Source organism: Pristiophorus japonicus, chromosome 18, assembly GCF_044704955.1.
Source record: "Pristiophorus japonicus isolate sPriJap1 chromosome 18, sPriJap1.hap1, whole genome shotgun sequence".
Lineage (NCBI taxonomy): Eukaryota > Metazoa > Chordata > Chondrichthyes > Pristiophoridae > Pristiophorus > Pristiophorus japonicus.
The window spans coordinates 13,389,310-13,410,360 of NC_091994.1; the positions used below are offsets into that span (position 1 = coordinate 13,389,310).

Sequence of the window (21,051 nt, forward strand, 5' to 3'; positions counted from 1 at the left end):
AGTTTTGGTCTCCTTATTTAAGAAACGATATACTTGCATTGGAGGCTGTTCAGAGAAGGTTCACTAGGTTGATTCTGGAAATGAGGGGGTTGACTTATGAAAATAGGTTGAGTAGGTTTGGCCTCTACTACCTGGGAGAGGTGCTCTTTCTTATTGAAATATGTAAGATAATGAGGGGGCTCGACAAGGTGGATCCAGAGAGGATATTTCCACTCACAGGGGAATCTAGAACTAGGGGACATATTCTCAGAATAAGGGGCCGCCCATTTAAAACTGAGAGTAGCAGCAATTTCTTCTCAGAGGGTTGTAAATCTGTGGAATTCTCTGCTCCAGAGAGCTGTGGAGGCTGGGTCATTGAATATATTTAAGGCGGAGATAGGCAAATATTTGAGCGATAAGGGAATAAAGGGTTATAGGGAGCGGGCAGGGAAGTGGAGCGGATTCCATGATCAGATCAGCCATGATCTTATTAAATGGCGGAGCAGGCTCAAGGGGCCAAATGGCTTACTCCTGCTCCTATTTCTTATGTTCTTGTTTTGTCAAACTTCATTTCTGACCTCTATCCAGTCTTGGATATGCTGCAATTTCCTCCAGCTGAACACTGGGCAGTCCAAACCATCTGTCTTTGGCCCCGCCACAAAGTTCGTACCCTAGTTTCTCCTGGCTACTGCTTCAGGCTGAAGCAGACTGTCGGCAGCCTCGTCGTTCTATTCGACTGGAGTGGAGTTTCAATCCCATGTCCTCTCCATCAGAAGGACACCTACTTCCTCCTCCGTAACATCGCCCGACTCAGCCCTAACTCAGCCATCTGCTGCTGAAACCTTCATCCAAGCCGCTGACTACTCCACTTGTCTATTCCAACACTCTCCGAGCTGCCCTCCCATTCTCCACCCTTTCTAAACTTCAGCTATCTGCCACCAAGTCCGGCTTACCCATCACCCTGTCTACACAAACCTACATTGGGTCCCAACGTCTCAAATTCAAAATGATCAGCCTTGTGTATAAATGTGTTCATGGCCTGACTTTTCCCTATTTCAATAACCTGCTTCAAATCGACAACCATCTCCTGAACTGTTTGTCTGACCTCTTGTGCATTCCCCCTCACCCTCCTCTCCCTTCACCCACCATGGGCTGCCATCTAAACCAGGTGCTCCAGAATTCCTTCCCTAAACCTTTGTGCCATTCTGCCTCTCTCGCCTCCTTAAAACCCACCTATTTGACAGAGCCTTTGGTTCCCCATCATAGCTCCTTCGTCAGTGACCATTTTGTCCTTAATTCTCTGAGGCGTTGGGGGACAGTGTCTATATTAAAAGGCACTATATAAACCCAAGTTTTAGTTGTAAAATAAAATATATGTTGATTTATATTTGGCCTTGTCACATTTAAGTATCAGCCTGCCTCTCAAGATTGGAGATGCATGATTGCCAGCATGTGAGAGATTACAGTATCTAGTATATATAGCAAAAGATGAATTGTTACAGCCTCCAGGTTATGCCATCATACTATTAGATATTGAGCAGTAAAGATAAACTTTTGATTGAAAGGAATAAGAGATCGACCAATGTTGCTGAACTTGAGGGAATATCTAGTGGCGGTCTGAAATTTGTACCAGTAACCTTAATTTGGTTTCATCACTGGTGTTCACTTAGCCTCGCAATGCAATTTGTTTAAGGCAACAAAGCACAAATTTGAAAGAGTACCATTTATTAATCCTAGATGAAAGTCATAGGTAACAACAGTTGCCACTTCGGACATACTCCAATGATATTTGCCTTATTCCCCATGATCTTTCATTTGCGCAATCTGGCTTTACAGACTGATTTATTTCTTGGATTCAAGCTATGCAACAATTTTTCAATAAAGTATCTGGACTCGTAATGAAGCCCACTAATGTGTCGTAAAACTAGTGGAATTTGATCTTCCACCATATTAACATACACTGGGAAGACTTTGCTTCTGTTCTCGATGTAATGCTGCAAATTCCACTCAGAGACTCTACGACACCAGGCACTGTCCAGGGAGCTTTGGGACAAGATGATGATAGTGATTCTACTTTGCTGGATAACTTTGGTTACTTCTGTTACCTTCAGTGCCCCAGCCACTTGGTCCCGGTGCTCCACAAATCCATTATAGCCATGTTGATCCAGTATCTTAGAAATATATAAGGCCACCTCTTCATCCGTTTCGCAACACCAGAGTGAATAGTCATACTCAAACTTCGAAAGAGGTCGAACAGAAGCTGCTGTTTTCTTAATTGCCATCAGTTAGAATACAATCCTAACTCGACAACTATTCTTTATAATTAGCTTAGTTTTGAAAATTCTTATCTTTAATTTCAGAAATACTTAGGTCAAGCTGTTCCCCTGCTTTCTTCAACTCCTCACATCGTGCCGCCAACTCACTAAGCTCCTCTTGTAAACGTCTGTTCAGTTCAACATAGGCTCTGCTTTGCTGGTACTGGGATTCCACATCTGGCATCGACATCTCTGCTCTCACTGGAGCCAGAAACTCTGAAAAAAGCATTTTTAAAAAGTTATTTCATCCTTATAGTTAAAAGTGAGTATCTGACCCAACGTCTATGTTTCATTTCATAAAACAGCATCTGCTTCAAAAACACATTGTCCAATTATTCCGAGTTCCAAAAGACAGGTGGTGAATTCCTTACGTTCCCAATCTCGGCTAGATCATCAGAGGGCAGAAAACTACTGGCAAAGCTCCACTGGGTCCTTCCTCACAAAGGTAGCTAGGCCTGTTCAGCTCCAGACCTAGACTGACAGGAGGACAAGGAGCAGGACATTTAGGCCATCCTCTCCATTGGTGGCTAATGACAGGAAGACCCGAAAATAAGGGAACATTTTTCACAAATGGAAAATGTAATTATTGTGTAGGGAGAGTGCTTAGCACCCATTTCAACAAAGAGAGAAGTGAGGGTTAACTTCAGATGCATTTTTGTTTAGTTAGCACCACATTGTTTTTAAGACCACGTAGTCACACTACAGAACTTTGAATAAAAGGGAAGTTGAGTCAAAGCTAGATAATCCACAAGTTCAAGATCCTACAATGCAAGAACAGCAGAACTAATCTCCCCTTACCATTATACAGAAATCATACTGTAACAGTGTTTTAAAATAATTAATTCCTTTTTTAATGTTAAATTTGCAGTGGTTATAAAATGGGGAGAGCAGTAAAATTGAAAGCAACTAAAGACTTGGGTCAATTATTTAGACGGACACATGAAGTTTAATACTGACAAATCCAAAGTGTTGCACAGGGATAAAAGTGTGCAATTTAAGCACAAAATTAATGGAACAGAATTAGCACAGGTTGAATCAGAAAGAGACCCGAGAATAATAGCGGATGTCGCCAATATGTGGACAATATGGTGGGGCTATTCAAAACACTTTTGGCAATGCAGCTCGAAAAGAGGAACATAATTCTACTGAGTTTTCACTGAGGCTCTACAATGCACTGATCACACCACACTCGAACTACTGTGTTCAGTTCCAGCCGCCATGCTACAAAAAAGGATGTACAAGCATTGGCAAACATTACAGGGAAGGGCAAAATGAATTATTCCAAGTGCAAAGTGGATGACCTATGAGGAAAAGTTTTTTAAAAATCTCAATCTCTACAGAAGACATCAAGGATTGACTTCACTTAAGCATAGAAAAAATTAAATTTGCACCAAATCCTGCTCACCCATAACCCTGTGCTCGCTGACCTACATTGGCTTCCGGTTAAGCAACGCCTCGCTATCTCTGTAATTTCCTCCAGCCCTACGACCCCCCCCCCGCCGCGAGATATCTGCACTCCACTAATTCTGCCCTCTGGAGCATCTCTGATTATAATCGCTCAACCATTGGTGGCCGTGCCTTCAGTTGCCTAGGCCCCAAGCTCTGGAATTCCCTGCTTAAACTTCTCCGCCTCTCTATCTCTCTTTCCTCCTTCAAGACGCTCCTTAAAACCGACTTCTTTGACCAAGCTTTTGGACATCTGCCCTAATTTCTTCTTATGTGGCTCGGTGTCAAATTCTTTGTCTCAATACTGCTGTGACGTGCCTTGCGATGTTTCACTATGTTAAAGGCACTGTATAAATACAAGTTGTTGTTAAATGACTTAGATAATGTAAATCCAGGTATCTATCTTCTATTCATATAAAAATGTTGAGTACATCTGTGACATGTGAAAGTGCTAAAAATACTTTAAAAAGAGAACAAAAAAGACATCATTTCATGCCATTTCCTACTTGGAGCCAGAAATATACAAGCAACTTCCTGATTCATAAGAACATATGAAATAGGAGCAGGAATGGGCCATTTGGCCCTCAAGCCTGCTCCGACATTCAATAAGATCATGGCTGATCTGATCATGGACTCAGCTCCACTTCTCTGCCCGCTCCCCATAACCCTTTATTCCCCTATCGTTCAAAAATCTGTCTATCTCCGTCTTAAATATATTCAATGACCCAGCCTCCAGTTCTCTGGGGTAGAGAATTCACAACCCTCAAGAGAAGAAAGTCCTCCTCATCTCGGTTTTAAATGGTCGACCCCTTATTCTGAAACTATGCCCCCTAGTTCTAGATTCCCCCATGAGGGAAAATATTTCCTCTGCATCTACCCTGTCCAGCCCCCTCAGAATCTGATACGTTTCAATAAGATCACCTCTACTAAACTCCAATGAGTATAGGCCCAACCTGCTCAATCGTTTCTCATAAGACAACCCTTTCATCTCAGAAATCAACCTCATGAAACTTCTCTGAACTGCCTCCAAAGCAAGTATATCCCTCCTTAAATGAGACCAAAACTGTACAGAGTGATCTCACCAATGCCCTGTACAGTTGTAACAAGACTTCCCCACTTTTATACTCCATCTCCCTTGCAATAAAGGCCAACATTCCATTTGCCTCCCTAATTACTTGCTGTACCTGCTGCTAACTTTGTGCTTCATGATAAGGACCCCCTGGTCACTGTGTACCGCAGCATTTTGTAGTCTCTCTCCATTTAAATAATAATGTTTTTTTATTCTTCCTACCAAAGTGGATAACCTCACATTTTCCCACATTATACTCCATCTGTCAAATTTTTGTCCACTCACTTAACCTGTCGATATCCCTTTGCAGATTATTTTGGTCCTCTTCACAACTTGCTTTCCCACCTATCTTTGTAGAGTGGGCGAGCGATAGTGATAGGGGATTCAATTGTAAGGGGAATAGATAGGCGTTTCTGCGGCCGCAACCGAGACTCCAGGGTGGTATGTTGCCTCCCTGGTGCAAGGGTCAAGGATGTCTCGGAGCGGGTGCAGGACATTCTAAAAAGGGAGGGAGAACAGCCAGTTGTCGTGGTGCACGTTGGTACCAATGACATAGGTAAAAAAAGGGATGAGTTCCTACGAAATGAATTTAAGGAGCTAGGAGCTAAATTAAAAAGTAGGACCTCAAAAGTAGTAATCTCGGGATTGCTACCAGTGCCACGTGCTAGTCAGAGGAGGAATCGCAGGATAGCTCAGATGAATACGTGGCTTGAGCAATGGTGCAGCAGGGAGGGATTCAAATTCCTGGGGCATTGGAACCGGTTCTGGGGGAGGTGGGACCAGTACAATCCGGACGGTCTGCACCTGGGCAGAATCGGAACCAATGTCCTCGGGGGAGTGTTTGCTAGTGCTGTTGGGGAGGAGTTAAACTAATATGGCAGGGGGATGGGAACCAATGCAGGGAGATAGAGGGAAACAAAAAGGAGGCAAAAACAAAAGACAGAAAGGAGATGAGGAAAAGTGGAGGGCAGAGAAACCCAAGGCAAAGAACAAAAAGGGCCATTGTACAGCAAAATTCTAAAAGGACAGAGGGTGTTAAAAAAACAAGCCTAAAGGCTTTGTGTCTTAATGCAAGGAGTATCCGCAATAAGGTGGATGAATTAACTGTGCAAATAGATGTTAACAAATATGATGTGATTGGGATTACGGAGACGTGGCTCCAGGATGAGCAGGGCTGGGAACTCAACATCCAGGGGTATTCAACATTCAGGAAGGATAGAATAAAAGGAAAAGGAGGTGGGGTAGCATTGCTGGTTAAGGAGGAGATTAAGGCAATAGTTAGGAAGGACATTAGCTTGGATGATGTGGAATCTATATGGGTAGAGCTGCAGAACACCAAAGGGCAAAAAACGTTAGTGGGAGTTGTGTACAGACCTCCAAACAGTAGTAGTGATGTTGGGGAGGGCATCAAACAGGAAATTAGGGGTGCGTGCAATAAAGGTGCAGCAGTTATAATGGGTGACTTTAATATGCACATAGATTGGGCTAACCAAACTGGAAGCAATACGGTGGAGGAGGATTTTCTGGAGTGCATAAGGGATGGTTTTTTAGACCAATATGTCGAGGAACCAACTAGGGGGGAGGCCATCTTAGACTGGGTGTTATGTAATGAGAAAGGATTAATTAGCAATCTCGTTGTGCGAGGCCCCTTGGGGAAGAGTGACCATAATATGGTGGAATTCTGCATTAGGATGGAGAATGAAACAGTTAATTCAGAGACCATGGTCCAGAACTTAAAGAAGGCTAACTTTGAAGGTATGAGGCGTGAATTGGCTGAGATGGATTGGCGAATGATACTTAAGGGGTTGACTGTGGATGGGCAATGGCAGACATTTAGAGACCGCATGGATGAACTACAACAATTGTACATTCCTGTCTGGCATAGAAATAAAAAAGGGAAGGTGGCTCAACCGTGGCTATCAAGGGAAATCAGGGATAGTATTAAAGCCAAGGAAGTGGCATACAAATTGGCCAGAAATAGCAGCGAACCTGGGGACTGGGAGAAATTTAGAACTCAGCAGAGGAGGACAAAGGGTTTGATTAGGGCAGGGAAAATGGAGTATGAGAAGAAGCTTGCAGGGAACATTAAGACGGATTGCAAAAGTTTCTATAGATATGTAAAGAGAAAAAGGTTAGTAAAGACAAACGTAGGTCCCCTGCAGTCAGAATCAGGGGAAGTCATAACGGGGAACAAAGAAATGGCGGACCAATTGAACAAGTACTTTGGTTCGGTATTCACGAAGGAGGACACGAACAACCTTCCGGTTATAAAAGGGGTCGGGGGGTCTAGTAAGGAGGAGGAACTGAGGGAAATCCTTATTAGCCGGGAAATTGTGTTGGGGAAATTGATGGGATTGAAGGCCGATAAATCCCCAGGGCCTGATGGACTGCATCCCAGAGTACTTAAGGAGGTGGCCTTGGAAATAGTGGATGCGTTGACAGTCATTTTCCAACATTCCATTGACTCTGGATCAGTTCCTATGGAGTGGAGGGTAGCCAATGTAACCCCACTTTTTAAAAAAGGAGGGAGAGAGAAAACAGGGAATTATAGACCGGTCAGCCTGACATCGGTAGTGGGTAAAATGATGGAATCAATTATTAAGGATGTCATAGCAGTGCATTTGGAAAGAGGTGACATGATAGGTCCAAGCCAGCATGGATTTGTGAAAGGGAAATCATGCTTGACAAATCTTCTGGAATTTTTTGAGGATGTTTCCAGTAGAGTGGATAAGGGAGAACCAGTTGATGTGGTATATTTGGACTTTCAGAAGGCGTTCGACAAGGTCCCACACAAGAGATTGATGTGCAAAGTTAGAGCACATGGGATTGGGGGTAGTGTACTGACATGGATTGAGAACTGGTTGTCAGACAGGAAGCAAAGAGTAGGAGTAAATGGGTACTTTTCAGAATGGCAGGCAGTGACTAGTGGGGTACCGCAAGGTTCTGTGCTGGGGCCCCAGCTGTTTACACTGTACATTAATGATTTAGATGAGGGGATTAAATGTAGTATCTCCAAATTTGCGGATGACACTAAGTTGGGTGGCAGTGTGAGCTGCGAGGAGGATGCTGTGAGGCTGCAGAGCGACTTGGATAGGTTAGGTGAGTGGGCAAATGCATGGCAGATGAAGTATAATGTGGATAAATGTGAGGTTATCCACTTTGGTGGTAAAAACAGAGAGACAGACTATTATCTGAATGGTGACAGATTAGGAAAAGGGGAGGTGCAAAGAGACCTGGGTGTCATGGCACATCAGTCATTGAAGGTTGGCATGCAGGTGCAGCAGGCGGTTAAGAAAGCAAATGGCATGTTGGCCTTCATAGCGAGGGGATTTGAGTACAGGGGCAGGGAGGTGTTGCTACAGTTGTACAGGGCCTTGGTGAGGCCACACCTGGAGTATTGTGTACAGTTTTGGTCTCCTAACCTGAGGAAGGACATTCTTGCTATTGAGGGAGTGCAGCGAAGGTTCACCAGACTGATTCCCAGGATGGCGGGACTGACCTATCAAGAAAGACTGGATCAACTGGGCTTGTATTCACTGGAGTTCAGAAGAATGAGAGGGGACCTCATAGAAACATATAAAATTCTGACGGGGTTAGACAGGTTAGATGCAGGAAGAATGTTCCCAATGTTGGGGAAGTCCAGAACCAGGGGTCACAGTCTAAGGATAAGGGGTAAGCCATTTAGGACCGAGATGCGGAGGAACTTCTTCACCCAGAGAGTGGTGAACCTGTGGAATTCTCTACCACAGAAAGTTGTTGAGGCCAATTCACTAAATATATTCAAAAAGGAGTTAGATGAGGTCCTTACTGCTAGGGGGATCAAGGGGTATGGCGAGAAAGCAGGAATGGGGTACTGAAGTTGAATGTTCAGCCATGAACTCATTGAATGGCGGTGCAGGCTAGAAGGGCCGAATGGCCTACTCCTGCACCTATTTTCTATGTTTCTATGTTTCTATGTATCATCTGCAAATTTGGCTACATTACACTCGGTCCCTTCATCCAAGTCATTAATATAGATTGTAAATAGTTGAGACCCCAACACTGATCCCTGTGTCAGCCCGCTAGTTAGTTTGCCAACCTGAAAATGACCCATTTATCCTGGCTCTTGACTTCCACACAAAGCACATTTCCTGGTAATTGCACAGTAATGTCGAACCCCATCCCTACCGCGAGTGCGAATGCGCAGACTTCTTAAACATTTGGTTTTGCTTTTTATTTTAGTAAAAATAAAAGTGGATGAGGCCGGTAACCAAAGTGGAAATTCCCCAGAAGCAGGAGCTATTTTTCCTTGAAAGCAGTAGAATGTGCAATTACACACCAAGCTAATAGGGAACCTGCAATTCATTTTGCATGAGTAAAGCATGAGAGTTTAATGCATTGGATGGGTTCACTGCACTGCCATGTCACATGGGTGGGAGGGAGCAGTTATACTGCCACACGTACCAATACAAGTTGATTTCAAGTGCGAAGTCCTAAAACAGATAATCTGCGTTAAACGACTGATCGGACTCCAGAGCTCTCTTAAATGACTGATGTGAGGCCACAGAAGCAACTGCAAAGTTGAAGCTCAGGACAAAGTCGAATTCAGACAGTCCACTGGAGATTTCAATATTTTTAACTTTGGAAGAAAGCAAATGCTCCCACACATACTTTTCCAACATTAAAGAACTTCCATTTATATAACGCATTTCATGACTTCAGGACGTCTCAAAGCGCTTTACAGCCAATGATGTAAGTTTGAAGTATAGTCATTATAATATTGGGAAACACGACAGCCAATTTGCACCGACCAAGCTCCCACAAAGAGCAACCAGATAATGATCAGATTACCTGTTTTGGTAGTTGAGGGATAAATATTGGCTAGGACACCAGGGGAAACTCCTCTGTTCTTCTTTGAAATAGTGCCATGGGATCTTTTATGCCACCCGAGAGAGCAGATGGTGCCTCGGTTTGACGCCTCATCCAAAAGACAGCACCTCCAACAATGCAACACTCCCTCAGCACTGCACTGGAGTGTCAGCCCAAATTTTGTGCTTACGCCTCCGGAGTGGAACTCAAACCCACGGCATTCTGACTCAGTATTAGTTACTGGGGTTAACCAGTTAAACGACCCGGGGTGGGGGGGGGGGGCAATTTCAGGATATTCTGTCATAACCCTTTCTCTGGCCCCTGCTCAAGTGTCACAGTGGCAGTGAAGTCTCGTGAAATGGCCCCTTTACAGTAATAATTGTATATTTATTTCTAAAAATTGGCTATGTCAATAGAAGATCAGAGTTTGATTTAAAAATTCAATTAAGACAAGAAAACTGATGATTAGAAAATATAAAACATGCTCAGAAATAGGAAAGAGTAAAGCAACTAGCAATTTGCAAGAATAAAATACGATACCCTCACTGCCTTCGGCTAACGAAACGAAAACGGGATCAGACAGTCTCGCACTTCTGACATCTTCCAGAATCTGCTCTATAGTGGGAGGCTGGGGTCGAGTCGGCAGAATGACCCGCTTCTTGTTTTTCGATGTCATACCACGCCCTCATGTGTGAATCTTACATTAAAAAAAGGACACAAATAGCAATGCATCAGCTATTGTAGCACACGCACATCTTTTGTCAAAGAGAATAGTGCACTCTGACCTGTTTTATGCCAACATGCGTCTCTCCACCCCCTTCTCCCCAGCTCTCATAAATACAACATTGCACACAGTGAAACTTCTGTACATTAGGAATATTTCTACCGGTCCTGCTCAACTGGACAGCAAAATACTAAAAAAAGTCAGCGTGACCCAATCTGTGAAAAGGCCGAATTGTCCAAATTATAAATCACTAATCCAGCAGTTTGCTTGTACGTTATTAAGAATGTTAACTCATGTCCCTCACTGCCTTAGGAACACAGGCATCTCTCGAAATAGGGTTTTCAACCTTTTCTGTATAGGGTATTCCTACATACGTTGTCACACTGCCAAGGGTCAACTTCATAATTTTCAAAAGGCAATTAGCTACCTAAAAGGAAAATCTATGCTGCTGTCACAGAAAGTATTCTATTGGCATGCAACAACAAAAGTAAAATTAGGAAAAATTCAGACATCGAGTAAGCTGGCAGATAACGTTGAGGGCCTCTGGAAAAACCCTGATTTGCACAGCAAGGTAACCGACTTCTTAAACTACAGAAGATGCACAACAATTCTCTACAAAATTATGGAGCTGCATTTTAAAGTGTTGAAATAGAATCATAGAATCTTACACTATAGAAGGCGGCTATTCGGCCCGTCGTGCCCATGCCGGCTCTTGGAAAGAGTTGCACAAGTTAGAAACATAGAAAATAGGTGCAGGAGTAGGCCATTTGGCCCTTCGAGCCTGCACCACCATTCAATAAGATCATGGCTGATCATTCACCTCAGTACCCCTTTCCTGTTTTCTCTCCATACCCCTTGATCCCTTTAGCCGTAAGGGCCATATCTAACTCTCTCTTGAATATATCCAATGAACTGGCATCAACAACTCACTGCAGTAGGGAATTCCACAGGTTAACAACTCTGTGAGTGAAGAAGTTTCTTCTCATCTCCGTCCTAAATGGCTTACCCCTTATCCTTAGACTGTGTCCCCTGGTTCTGGACTTCCCCAACATCGGAAACATTCTTCCTGCATCTAACCTGTCCAGTCCAGTCAGAATTTTATATGTTTCTATGAGATCCCCTCTCATCCTTCTAAACTCCAGTGAATACAGGCCCAGTCGATCCAGTCTCTCCTCATGTGTCAGTCCAGCCATCCCGGGAATCAGTCTGGTGAACCTTCGCTGCACTCCCTCAATAGCAAGAACGTCCTTCCTCAGATTAGGAGACCAAAACTGAACACAAAATTCCAGGTGAGGTCTCACCAAGGTCCTGTACAACTGCAGTAAGACCTCCCTGCTCCTATACTCAAATCCCCTAGCTATGAAGGCCAACATACCATTTGCCTTCTTCACCACCTGCTGTACCTACATGCCAACTTTCAATGACTGATGTACCATGACACCCAGGTCTCGTTGCACCTCCCCTTTCCCTAATTTGCCACCATTCAGATAATATTCTGCCATCGTGTTTTTGCCACCAAAGTGGATAACCTCACATTTATTCACATTATACCGCATCTGCCACTCATTTGCCTACTCACCTAACCTGTCCAAGTCACCCTGCAGCCTTTTAACGTGCTCCACACAGCTCACACCGCCACCCAACTTAGTATCATCTGCAAACTTGCAGCTATTACACTCAATTTCCTCATCCAAATCATTAATATATATTGTAAATAGCTGGGGTCCCAGCACTGAGCCCTGCGTCACTCCACTAGTCACTGCATGCCATTCTGAAAAGGACCCATTTATCCCGACTCTCTGCATCCTGTCTGCCAATCTGCATCCTGTCTGCCAACTAGTTCTCTATCCATGTCAGTACATTACCCCCAATACCATGTGCTTTAATTTTGCACACCAATCTTTTGTGTGGGACCTTGTCAAAAGCCTTTTGAAAGTCTAAATACACCACATTCACTGGTTCTCTCTTGTCCACTCTACCAGTTACATCCTCAAAAAATTCCAGAAGATTTGTCAAGTATGATTTCCCTTTCATAAATCCATGCTGACTTGGACCGATCCTGTCACTGCTTTCCAAATGCGCTGCTATTTCATCTTTAATAATTGATTCCAACATTTTCCCCACTACTGATGTCAGGCTAACCGGTCTATAATTACCCATTTTCTCTCTCCCCCCCCTTTTTAAAAAGTGGTGTTACATTAGCTACCCTCGAGTCCATAGGAACCGATCCAGAGTCGATAGACTGTGGGAAAATGATCACCAATGTATCCACTATTTCTAGGGCTACTTCCTTAAGTACTCTGGGATGCAGACTATCAGGTCCCGGGGATTTATCGGTCTTCAATCCCATCAATTTCCCACCTAATAAGGATTTCCTTCAGTTCCTCCTTCTCACTAGACCTTCGATCCCCTAGTATTTCCGGAAGGTTATTTGTGTCTTCCTTCGTGAAGACAGAACTAAAGTACTTGTTTAACTGGTCTGCCATTTCTTTGTTCCCCATTATAAATTCACCTGAATCTGACTGCAAGGGACCTACGTTTGTTTTCACTAATCTTTTTCTCTTCACATATCTATAGAAGCTTTTGCAGTCAGTTTTTACATTCCCAGCAAGCTTCCTCTCGTACTCTATTTCCCCACCTCCTAATTAAACCCTTTGTCCTCCTCTGCTGTATTATAAAATTCTCCCAGTCCTCAGGTTTGCTGCTTTTTCTGGCCAATGTGTATGCCTCTTCCTTGGATTTAATACTATCCTTAATTTCCCTTGCTAGCCACGGTTGAGCCACCTTCCCCGTTTTATTTTTACTCCAGACAGGGATGTACAATTGTTGAAGTTCATCCATGTGATCGTTAAATGTTTGCCATTGCCTATCCACCGGCAACCCTTTAAGTATCACTCGCCAGTCTATTCTAGCCAATTCACATCTCATATCATCGAAGTTACCTTTCCTTAAGTTCAGGACCCTAGTCTCTGAATTAACTGCGTTACTCTCCATCTTAATAAAGAATTCTAACATATTATGGTCACTCTTCCCCAAGGGACCTCACACAACAAGATTGCTAATTAGTCCTTTCTCATTACACATCACCCAGTCTAGGATGGCCAGCCCGCTAGTTGGTTCCTCGACATATTGGTCTAGAAAATCATCCCTGATACACTCCAGGAAATCCTCCTCCGCCGCATTGCTGCCAGTTTGGTTAGCCCAATCTATATGTAGATTAAAGTCACCCATGATAACTGCTGTACCTTTATTGCACACATCCCTTATTTCTTGTTTGATGCTGTCCCCAACCTCACTACTACTATTTGGTGGTCGATACACAACTCCCACTAGCGTTTTCTGCCCTTTGGTATTCCGCAGCTCCACCCATACCGATTCCACATCATCCAGGCTAATGTCCTTCCTTACTATTGCATTAATTTCCTCTTTAACCAGCAACGCCACCCCACCTTTCTGTCTATCCTTCCTCAATGTTGAATACCCCTGGATGTTGAGTTCCCAGCCTTGGTCACCCTGGAGCCATGTCTCCGTGATGCCAATTACATCATTTCCATTAACTGCTATCTGCGCAGTTAATTCATCCACCTTATTCCGAATACTTCTCGCAGTGAGCCACACAGCCTTTAGGCTTGTCTTTTTAACACACTTTACCCCTTTATAATTTTGCTGTAATGTGGCCCTTTTTGTTTTGTGCTTTGGGTTTCTCTGCCCTCCACTTTTACTTTTCTTCTTTCTATCTTTTGCTTCTGCCCCCATTCTACTTCCCTCTGTCTCCCTGCATAGGTTCCCATCCCCCTGCCATTTCAGTTTAACCCCTCCCCAACAGCACTAGCAAACACTCCCCCTAGGACATTGGTTCCGGTCCTGCTCAGGTGCAGACCGTCCGGTTTGTACTGGTCCCACCTCCCCCAGAACCGGTTCCAATGTCCCAGGAATTTGAATCCCTCCCTTCTGCACCACGCCTCAAGCCACGTATTCAGTTATTCCCACACCCCAGCTTTTGCCCAATAACCCTGCTAATTAGTCCTCTTCAAGCACATGTCCAATTGCCTTTTGAAAGTTACCATGAAATCTGATGCCACCACACTTTCAGGTATTGGGTTCCAGATCATTACAATCCTGTGTGTGAAGAAATGTCCCAATTTCCCTCTAGTTGCTAATACTACACAGAATTACAACACGGAAACACAGCATTTGGCCTAACCAGTCTGTGTTCATGACCATCTTCCACACGAGCAGTCGTCCTAATCCCTCATGCCTACCAAATGTACAAAATCAGAGAATATTTCTCCAACAGATAAAACTCAACCCACGCACCTTGATGCATGTCACAGAGTACAACATTAACACGAGTTGAACCGAGCGACTTTCCCTATTCCTCCCCAATTCTTACTGAGCCATACAGACCAGAAGGTTCAATCTTGTCTTGTCGCGGTTGAGTCGGCATATGCAATTTAGCTGTGCTCCACCGACTTTGTAAAGGACTGGCCAGGCCACTGGGGATAACTCCCCTGCTCTTCTTCAAAATAGTGCCATGGGATCTGTTACATCCACCTGAGAGGGGCCTCGGTTTAACGTCTCATGCAAAAAATGGCACCTTCGACAGTACAGCACGCACTCAGCACTGCGCTGGAGTGTCAACCTAGATTTTTGTGCTCAAGTCCCTGGAGTGGGCCTTGAACCCACCACCTTTTGACTCATAGGTGCAGATGCTACCCACTGAGCCAATCTCAGCCAAGGTAACAGTAAGGGCACAAGTGGGCAGGGGGTGGAGGGGCAGTGAGAATAACAGCAAGGGCTCACACTCCTGCTGGCCATCCAGTGACACCTGCCAGAAAACACTGACGTGCGGGCAGGCAACGGGCCAAGAAGGCAGGATCATTGAGATCCCTGGCACAGGAGGAGGCCATTCAGCCCATCGTGTGCTCGCCAGCTGGAAAAGAGCCATCCGGACAAATCCCACTTTCCAGCTCCTGGTCCCTAGCCCGGTGCGTCACGGCGCTCTGAGCGCGCTTGCCCGAAAGCGAGCTGCTCGAACCTGGGTCACTCGGTGCCCTTTCCTCAACTGCGAGGCACCCTGTAGTTGAATAGCCCGCATGCCATTCATGGCCTGGCAGTGTGTGTGGGGAAGGGGGGGGGGGGAAGAGATACCCAGTGCTGTGTACCCAGGGGGTGGGGGGGGGGGGTGGAATATGGGGGTGAGGAAAGACACCCAGTGCTGTGTCTCCAGGGGAGTGTTGGGCGGAGATGGGAGTTAAAATAGGGAACAAAGTGGCCCAGATCCGAGCAGCTGGCTTTAGGCCACGAGTGGAGACGCTGCGGCCTCCCCTAGGGAAGTAACGCCGCTGCCCGGCCCCGCTCCAATCCAATCCGATCCGACGCCAGGCCCGGTGGGCGAGAAAAGCCGGCTCGGCCTGGCCTGATGCAGGCGCTCCAGCCCCTCCTACCTCGCCCGCCGCCGCTCGCTCACCGACTGACGCCAGCCTAGTAACGCCGCTCACGTCATCACGTCAATCACCCGGCCCGCGGACACGCTCCTTAAAGCGAGTCTCTTGCCCCCCCCCCCCCCCACTCCACAATATATTTTTCATTGCGCAACCCAAAATCTAAACAATGCCAAATATTGCGTGGAAATTGATGATCTACTTCAAATGCAACGTTGCACACGTTTTCGTGATAATAAGGCATTTATCGGAGCAAAGGCAAGTAGCATGCTGTAGTATTATCAAGGCCAGACTTTGAAAAGTTTTGTTTTCATCAATAAAAAATGCTGCAAATACTCAGCTGCATCTGTGGAGAAAGAAACAGTTAACCTTTCGTATTCATAAAATTGAATGTTTCCAAGCCTATTTGATTTTCCATTGTCTCCTCTTACAAATTCCGCCTCTGCCATAAATATTTTCTCAGGACAGACAACTCTGTGAACTGACTTTAATTTAAATACAGCCAGTTCAATATAACTCATTCCCAAATCTTTTCTGCAGAAAAAAAACGCTAAAAATTGCAAAAACACAACACCGCTTTATTGTCATGAGAAACTTAACTGGAACCATCTCTCAGATAAACTCATTACTTTGAGACATAAAACCCTTACATGCACCATTCCGTTTGCTGCAATGCACCGCCATTGAAAGGCCACGTTAGTGAATTGAAGAGGATTTACTGTGATCGAAAGGCTGCATTAGAGGGAGAGCGTGCCCAGCAATTGTCGCGGTGCCGGCCTGCAGGACCATCAGCAGGCCGGGGCCATCAGAGGGAGCAGCGTGCAGCGGCGAAGCCAGGTCGCTGATTGCAGGGCGGGCAGGCACAGCAGGAGGGGCGAAGGGTATTGCAGTACTTCCAGGAACGGTGCAGTGGCTCTAGGCCTTTTGGCTAAGAGCATTGGCGCAGAGTGATCCTTGATGTGTGCAAGGTGACCTCTGGCGTTTGTGATTTGACAAAGAATTGGAAAGATTGGCTACGAATTTAAAAAAAAAAGAGTTTGTAGATGGAAGTGACTGGGGCCAAGGAGAGGTTGAGAGTCTGGGACCCAGAAGAGGCGAAGGCGCAGCCCACACTGCGTAATGTGTGCGCGCACTAGGTCCGTGCAGCAGAGCTGGTCTCCGGTCGTCTTGGTTAATCCTTGCCACTGGACCAAGACCTAGCTCTGTCAAGCCCGTGTGGTGGCTGGTGTGCAACGGTCACCACACGTTAAAACAATCCACGCACAGGCATCTTCCACCCTCCAAGATGTAGTTTGGGATCTGGAATATTAGGACCTTCATTGACACACCTGTGAACTCGTTCCTTTATGGCGTGGAAGCAAGTCATCCTCGCTTCGAGGGACTGCCTACGATGATGATGATGATGAGTGCAGTGTATGAACCAACACTCTGGATGAACACTTACCTCAATTTGGACTAGCTAATTATAATAGTATTTTTATAAGCATCGCAAAAACTGTGACGAGCATGTTCTACAGCAGTGGATATTTTCACCAGTTGCTCACTCGTTGTCTTCCCGAACTCCTGACAAGATAAACACACTCCTCATGTCCGCCTAAGAGATTGTCTCAGAAGTTCACCAAGCTATCAAAAATAAAACTGATGAATGCATATGTAGGGGAAAATTCATTCCTTTAAACAAAGTTTCATTTCCCAAAAAGTAAATTTAAGAAGCAATTAAAAAAAAAATATTTGTTTCTTGAAGATTAGTCGCCATAGCAGAGCGGAGCAGGCGGGTAAGTGGAGCTGAGTCCACGGCCAGATCAGCCATGATCTTGTTGAGTGGCGGAGCAGGCTCGAGGGGCTAGATGGCCTACTCCTGTTCCAAATTCTTATGTTCTTATGTACAGGGCAAACTTCGTAGTTTATCGAATTATTTATATAGCGCCTTTAACATAGTAAAATGTCCCAAGACACTTTACAAGAGGGTACGCAGCATAGTGGTTATATTACTGGACTAGTAATCCAGAGGCCTGAATCAATAACCTGGAGTTGTGAGTTCAAATCAGTTTTAATTCAGTTAATGAAATAAAAAGTTAATATCTGTAAAAACCCAACTGGTTCACTAATGCCCCTTTAGGGAAAGAAATCTGTCACCCTTACTTGGTCTGGCCTATATGTGACTTCAGACCCATGACTCTTAACTGACCTCTGCCCCAGCAAGTCACTCAGTTGTACCAAACTGCTCTGACAAAGTCAGCAGTTTCACCACAAGGAATGCAGTGGTTCAAGAAGGTGACTCACCTTTTCAAGGGCAATTAGGGATGGGCATAATCAGACAAAAAATGACAGTGAGCCAAAGAAGGAGACATTAGGACAGGTGACCGGAAGCTTGGTTTTAAGGAGGCAGAGAGGTTTAGGGAAGGAATTCCAAAGCTTAGGAACAAGATGGCTAAAGGCACGGCCAACAATGGTGGGACGAAGGGACAAGAGACCAGAGTTGGAGGAACACAGAGTTCTCGGAGGGTTGTGGGGCTGGAGGAGCTTACAGAGATAGGAAGGAGCGAGGAGCGATTTAATACATGTAGTTGACTCTTAACTGCCTTCTGAAATGGCCTAGCAAGTCACTCAGTTATACCAAACCGCTACGACAAAGTCAGTAGTTTCACCACAAGTTAGGGGTCATCTCGAAGCTCATAAACCTAACAGATAGAAATTATTTAACAATGTGGTTTGAACAAGTTCTTTCTACGTCACTATGTAAATGGTATTTCCGTCCCAAACATTTAAAGCCACGTGGCAGCACCGTTGTCTCCACCCATCGTTATATCTGACAGAGCAAACAGAGGATTAACCAGTTCTATCAGTTGGAGTTTCCAATTTGCAGTTACAGGATAGGTAATGGTTTACTCGTTTACACACATATTTTATGCGGATGAGAGGAGGGTGTCAGTAACAGGTAACTCAGAGTTGGTCTTACAACCCTAGAAACTTAATTGTAATTGTATTGCAATTATTAATCTGTGGGCCTGTTCCTAATTATTATTCCCATCCTCCAGAAATCTGTCTCCCCTTATCGGAGCCAGCCAAGGAAAGATGGCACCCACCTTCCCAATGTAGCACCATTTCTCGAGTGGAATGGACCCTTGAGCTGTCCAACACATTGTAACCTAAATGAACACAGCCCCACTACACACAACGTATTTAATGAGGACGTCCTCACTGAACTACCCAGCTATGTCAATAACTACACAGTGCACAGAGCTATGACAATAACTCAATACACAACACAGTTGACAAATATTTATATTTTGGTTAGACAGTGCAGATCTCCAAGCATAAACTGCAAAAAGTCTGTGTTTTAAAACAGAAATCTGTGTTTTGCTTTATTTGCCTCCATGTTATGGAGACGGTTTCACTGAACTGGCAGAAAACACCAGATCTTAAGCCACAATCTTACCCCCTTCCTGCCCCTACCCTAGGTTTGCAGCCTCTGTACATCATTTTATGTTCTTGCAAGGCACTGTATGAGCAGTGACTACATTTGTAAAGTTCACAGAATCATAGAATCATAGAAATCTACAGCATGGAAGGAGGCCATTTCGGCCCATATCGCGTCCATGCCGGCCAACAAGAGCTATCCAGCCTAATTCCACTTTCCAGTTCTCGGTCCATAGCCCTGTAGGTTACGGCACTTCAAGTGCACATCCAATTATTTTTTAAATGTGGTGAAGGTTTCTGCCTCTACCACCCTTTCAGGCAGTGAGTTCCAGACCTCCACCACCTTCTGGGTGAAGAAACTTCCCCTCAAATCCCCTCTAAACCTCCTACCAATTACTTTAAATTTATGCCCCCTGGTTGTTGACCCCTCTGCTAAGGGAAATAGGCCCCTTCTATCCACTATATCTAGGCCCCTCATAATTTTATACACCTCAATGAGATTTCCCCTCAGCCTCCTCGGTTCCAAAGAAAACAAACCCAGCCTATCTAATCTTTCCTCATAGCTAAAATTTTCCACTCCCGGCAACATCTTCGTAAATATTCTCTGTACCCTCTCCAGTGCAATCACGTCCTTCCTGTAATGTGCTGACCAGAACTGCACGCAGTACTCCAGCTGTGGCTAACTAGTGTTTTATACAGTTCAAGCATAACCCCCCTGCTCTTGTATTCTATGCCTCGGCTAATAAAGGCAAGCATTCCATATGCCTTCTTAATCATCTTATCTACCTGGCCTGCTACCTTCAGGGATCTGTGGACATGCACTCCAAGGTCCCTTTGTTCCTCTACACTGCTCAGTGTCCTACCATTTAATGTGTATCCCCTTTCCTTGTTAGCCCTCCCCAAATGCATTACCTCACACTTCTCCGGATTAAATTCCATTTGCCACTGTTCTGCCCACCTGACCAGTTGATTGATAGCTTCCTGCAATCTACAGCTTTCTTCTTCATTACCAACCCCACAGCCGATTTTAGTATCATCCGCAAACTTACATTGGCTGTCAAGCACTTTCAGACATCCTGAGGTCATGAAAGGTACTATATACATTCCTCCCTCCCTCACTTCCCTCCCTATGTACAGTTTTGGTCTCCTAATTTAAGCAAGGATATACTTACATTGGAGGCAGTTCAGAGAATGCTCACTCGGTTGATTCCGGAGATGAAGGGATTGACTTATGAAGAAAGGTTGAGCAGGTTGGGCTTATACTCATTGGAGTTTAGAAGAATGAGAGGTGATCTTATTGAAACATGTAAGATACTGAAGGGGGCTCGACAAGGTAGATGCAGAGAGGATGTTTCCCCTCGTGGGGGACTCTAGAAGTAGGGGACATAGTTTAAGAATAAGGGGTCACCCATTTAGAACTGAGATGAGGAGGAATTTCTACTCTCAGAGAGTCGTAAATCTATGGAATTCTCTGCCCCTGGGAGCTGTGGAGGCTGAGTCATTGAATATATTTAAGGCGGAGATAGACAGATTTTTGAACGATAAGGGAGTGAAAGGTTATGGGGAGCGGGCGGGAAGTGGAGTTGAGTCCAAGATCAGATGAGCCATGATCTTATTAAATGGCGGAGCAGGCTCGAGGGGCCAAATGGCCAACTCCTGCTCCTATTTCTTATATGGGCGAGCCCGTGTGGTGGCTGATGTGCAACGGTCATCACACGTTAAAAAAATCCACGCACAGGCATCTTCCACCCCTTCAATTGGAGTTCAGGACTGGAACATCGGGTCCTTCATTGAAACATCTGTGAA

At 44.9% G+C, this 21,051-nt stretch overlaps 1 protein-coding gene across 2 annotated transcripts; it reads right to left on the reverse strand.

Annotated features, from left to right (window-relative positions):
• Positions 1-1,687: 1,687 nt before the first annotated feature.
• On the reverse strand, positions 1,688-16,559 carry c18h19orf25 (chromosome 18 C19orf25 homolog). Of its 2 annotated transcripts, none has more exons than XM_070859667.1 (3): positions 16,476-16,559; positions 10,198-10,354; positions 1,688-2,510 (listed from the first exon to the last, which is right to left on the reverse strand). In XM_070859667.1, exons 2-3 carry the CDS (start codon positions 10,331-10,333, stop codon positions 2,308-2,310), a joined length of 339 nt encoding a protein of 112 aa, XP_070715768.1. In that variant the 5' UTR covers positions 10,334-10,354; positions 16,476-16,559; the 3' UTR covers positions 1,688-2,307. The 2 variants fall into 2 exon arrangements, with proteins under 2 accessions (XP_070715768.1, XP_070715767.1); XM_070859666.1 differs by lacking the exon at positions 16,476-16,559 and adding an exon at positions 15,829-15,874.
• Positions 16,560-21,051: the final 4,492 nt, after the last annotated feature.

Coding starts and splice junctions, on each gene's coding strand:
- c18h19orf25 (XM_070859667.1), bottom strand. CDS start 10,333: ATGACATCGAAAAACAAGAAGCGGGTCATTCTGCCGACTCGACCCCAG. Junction 2,511..10,197: donor GTTAGCCGAAGGCAGTGAGG/GTATCGTATTTT, acceptor TGCTTTTTTCAG/AGTTTCTGGCTCCAGTGAGA.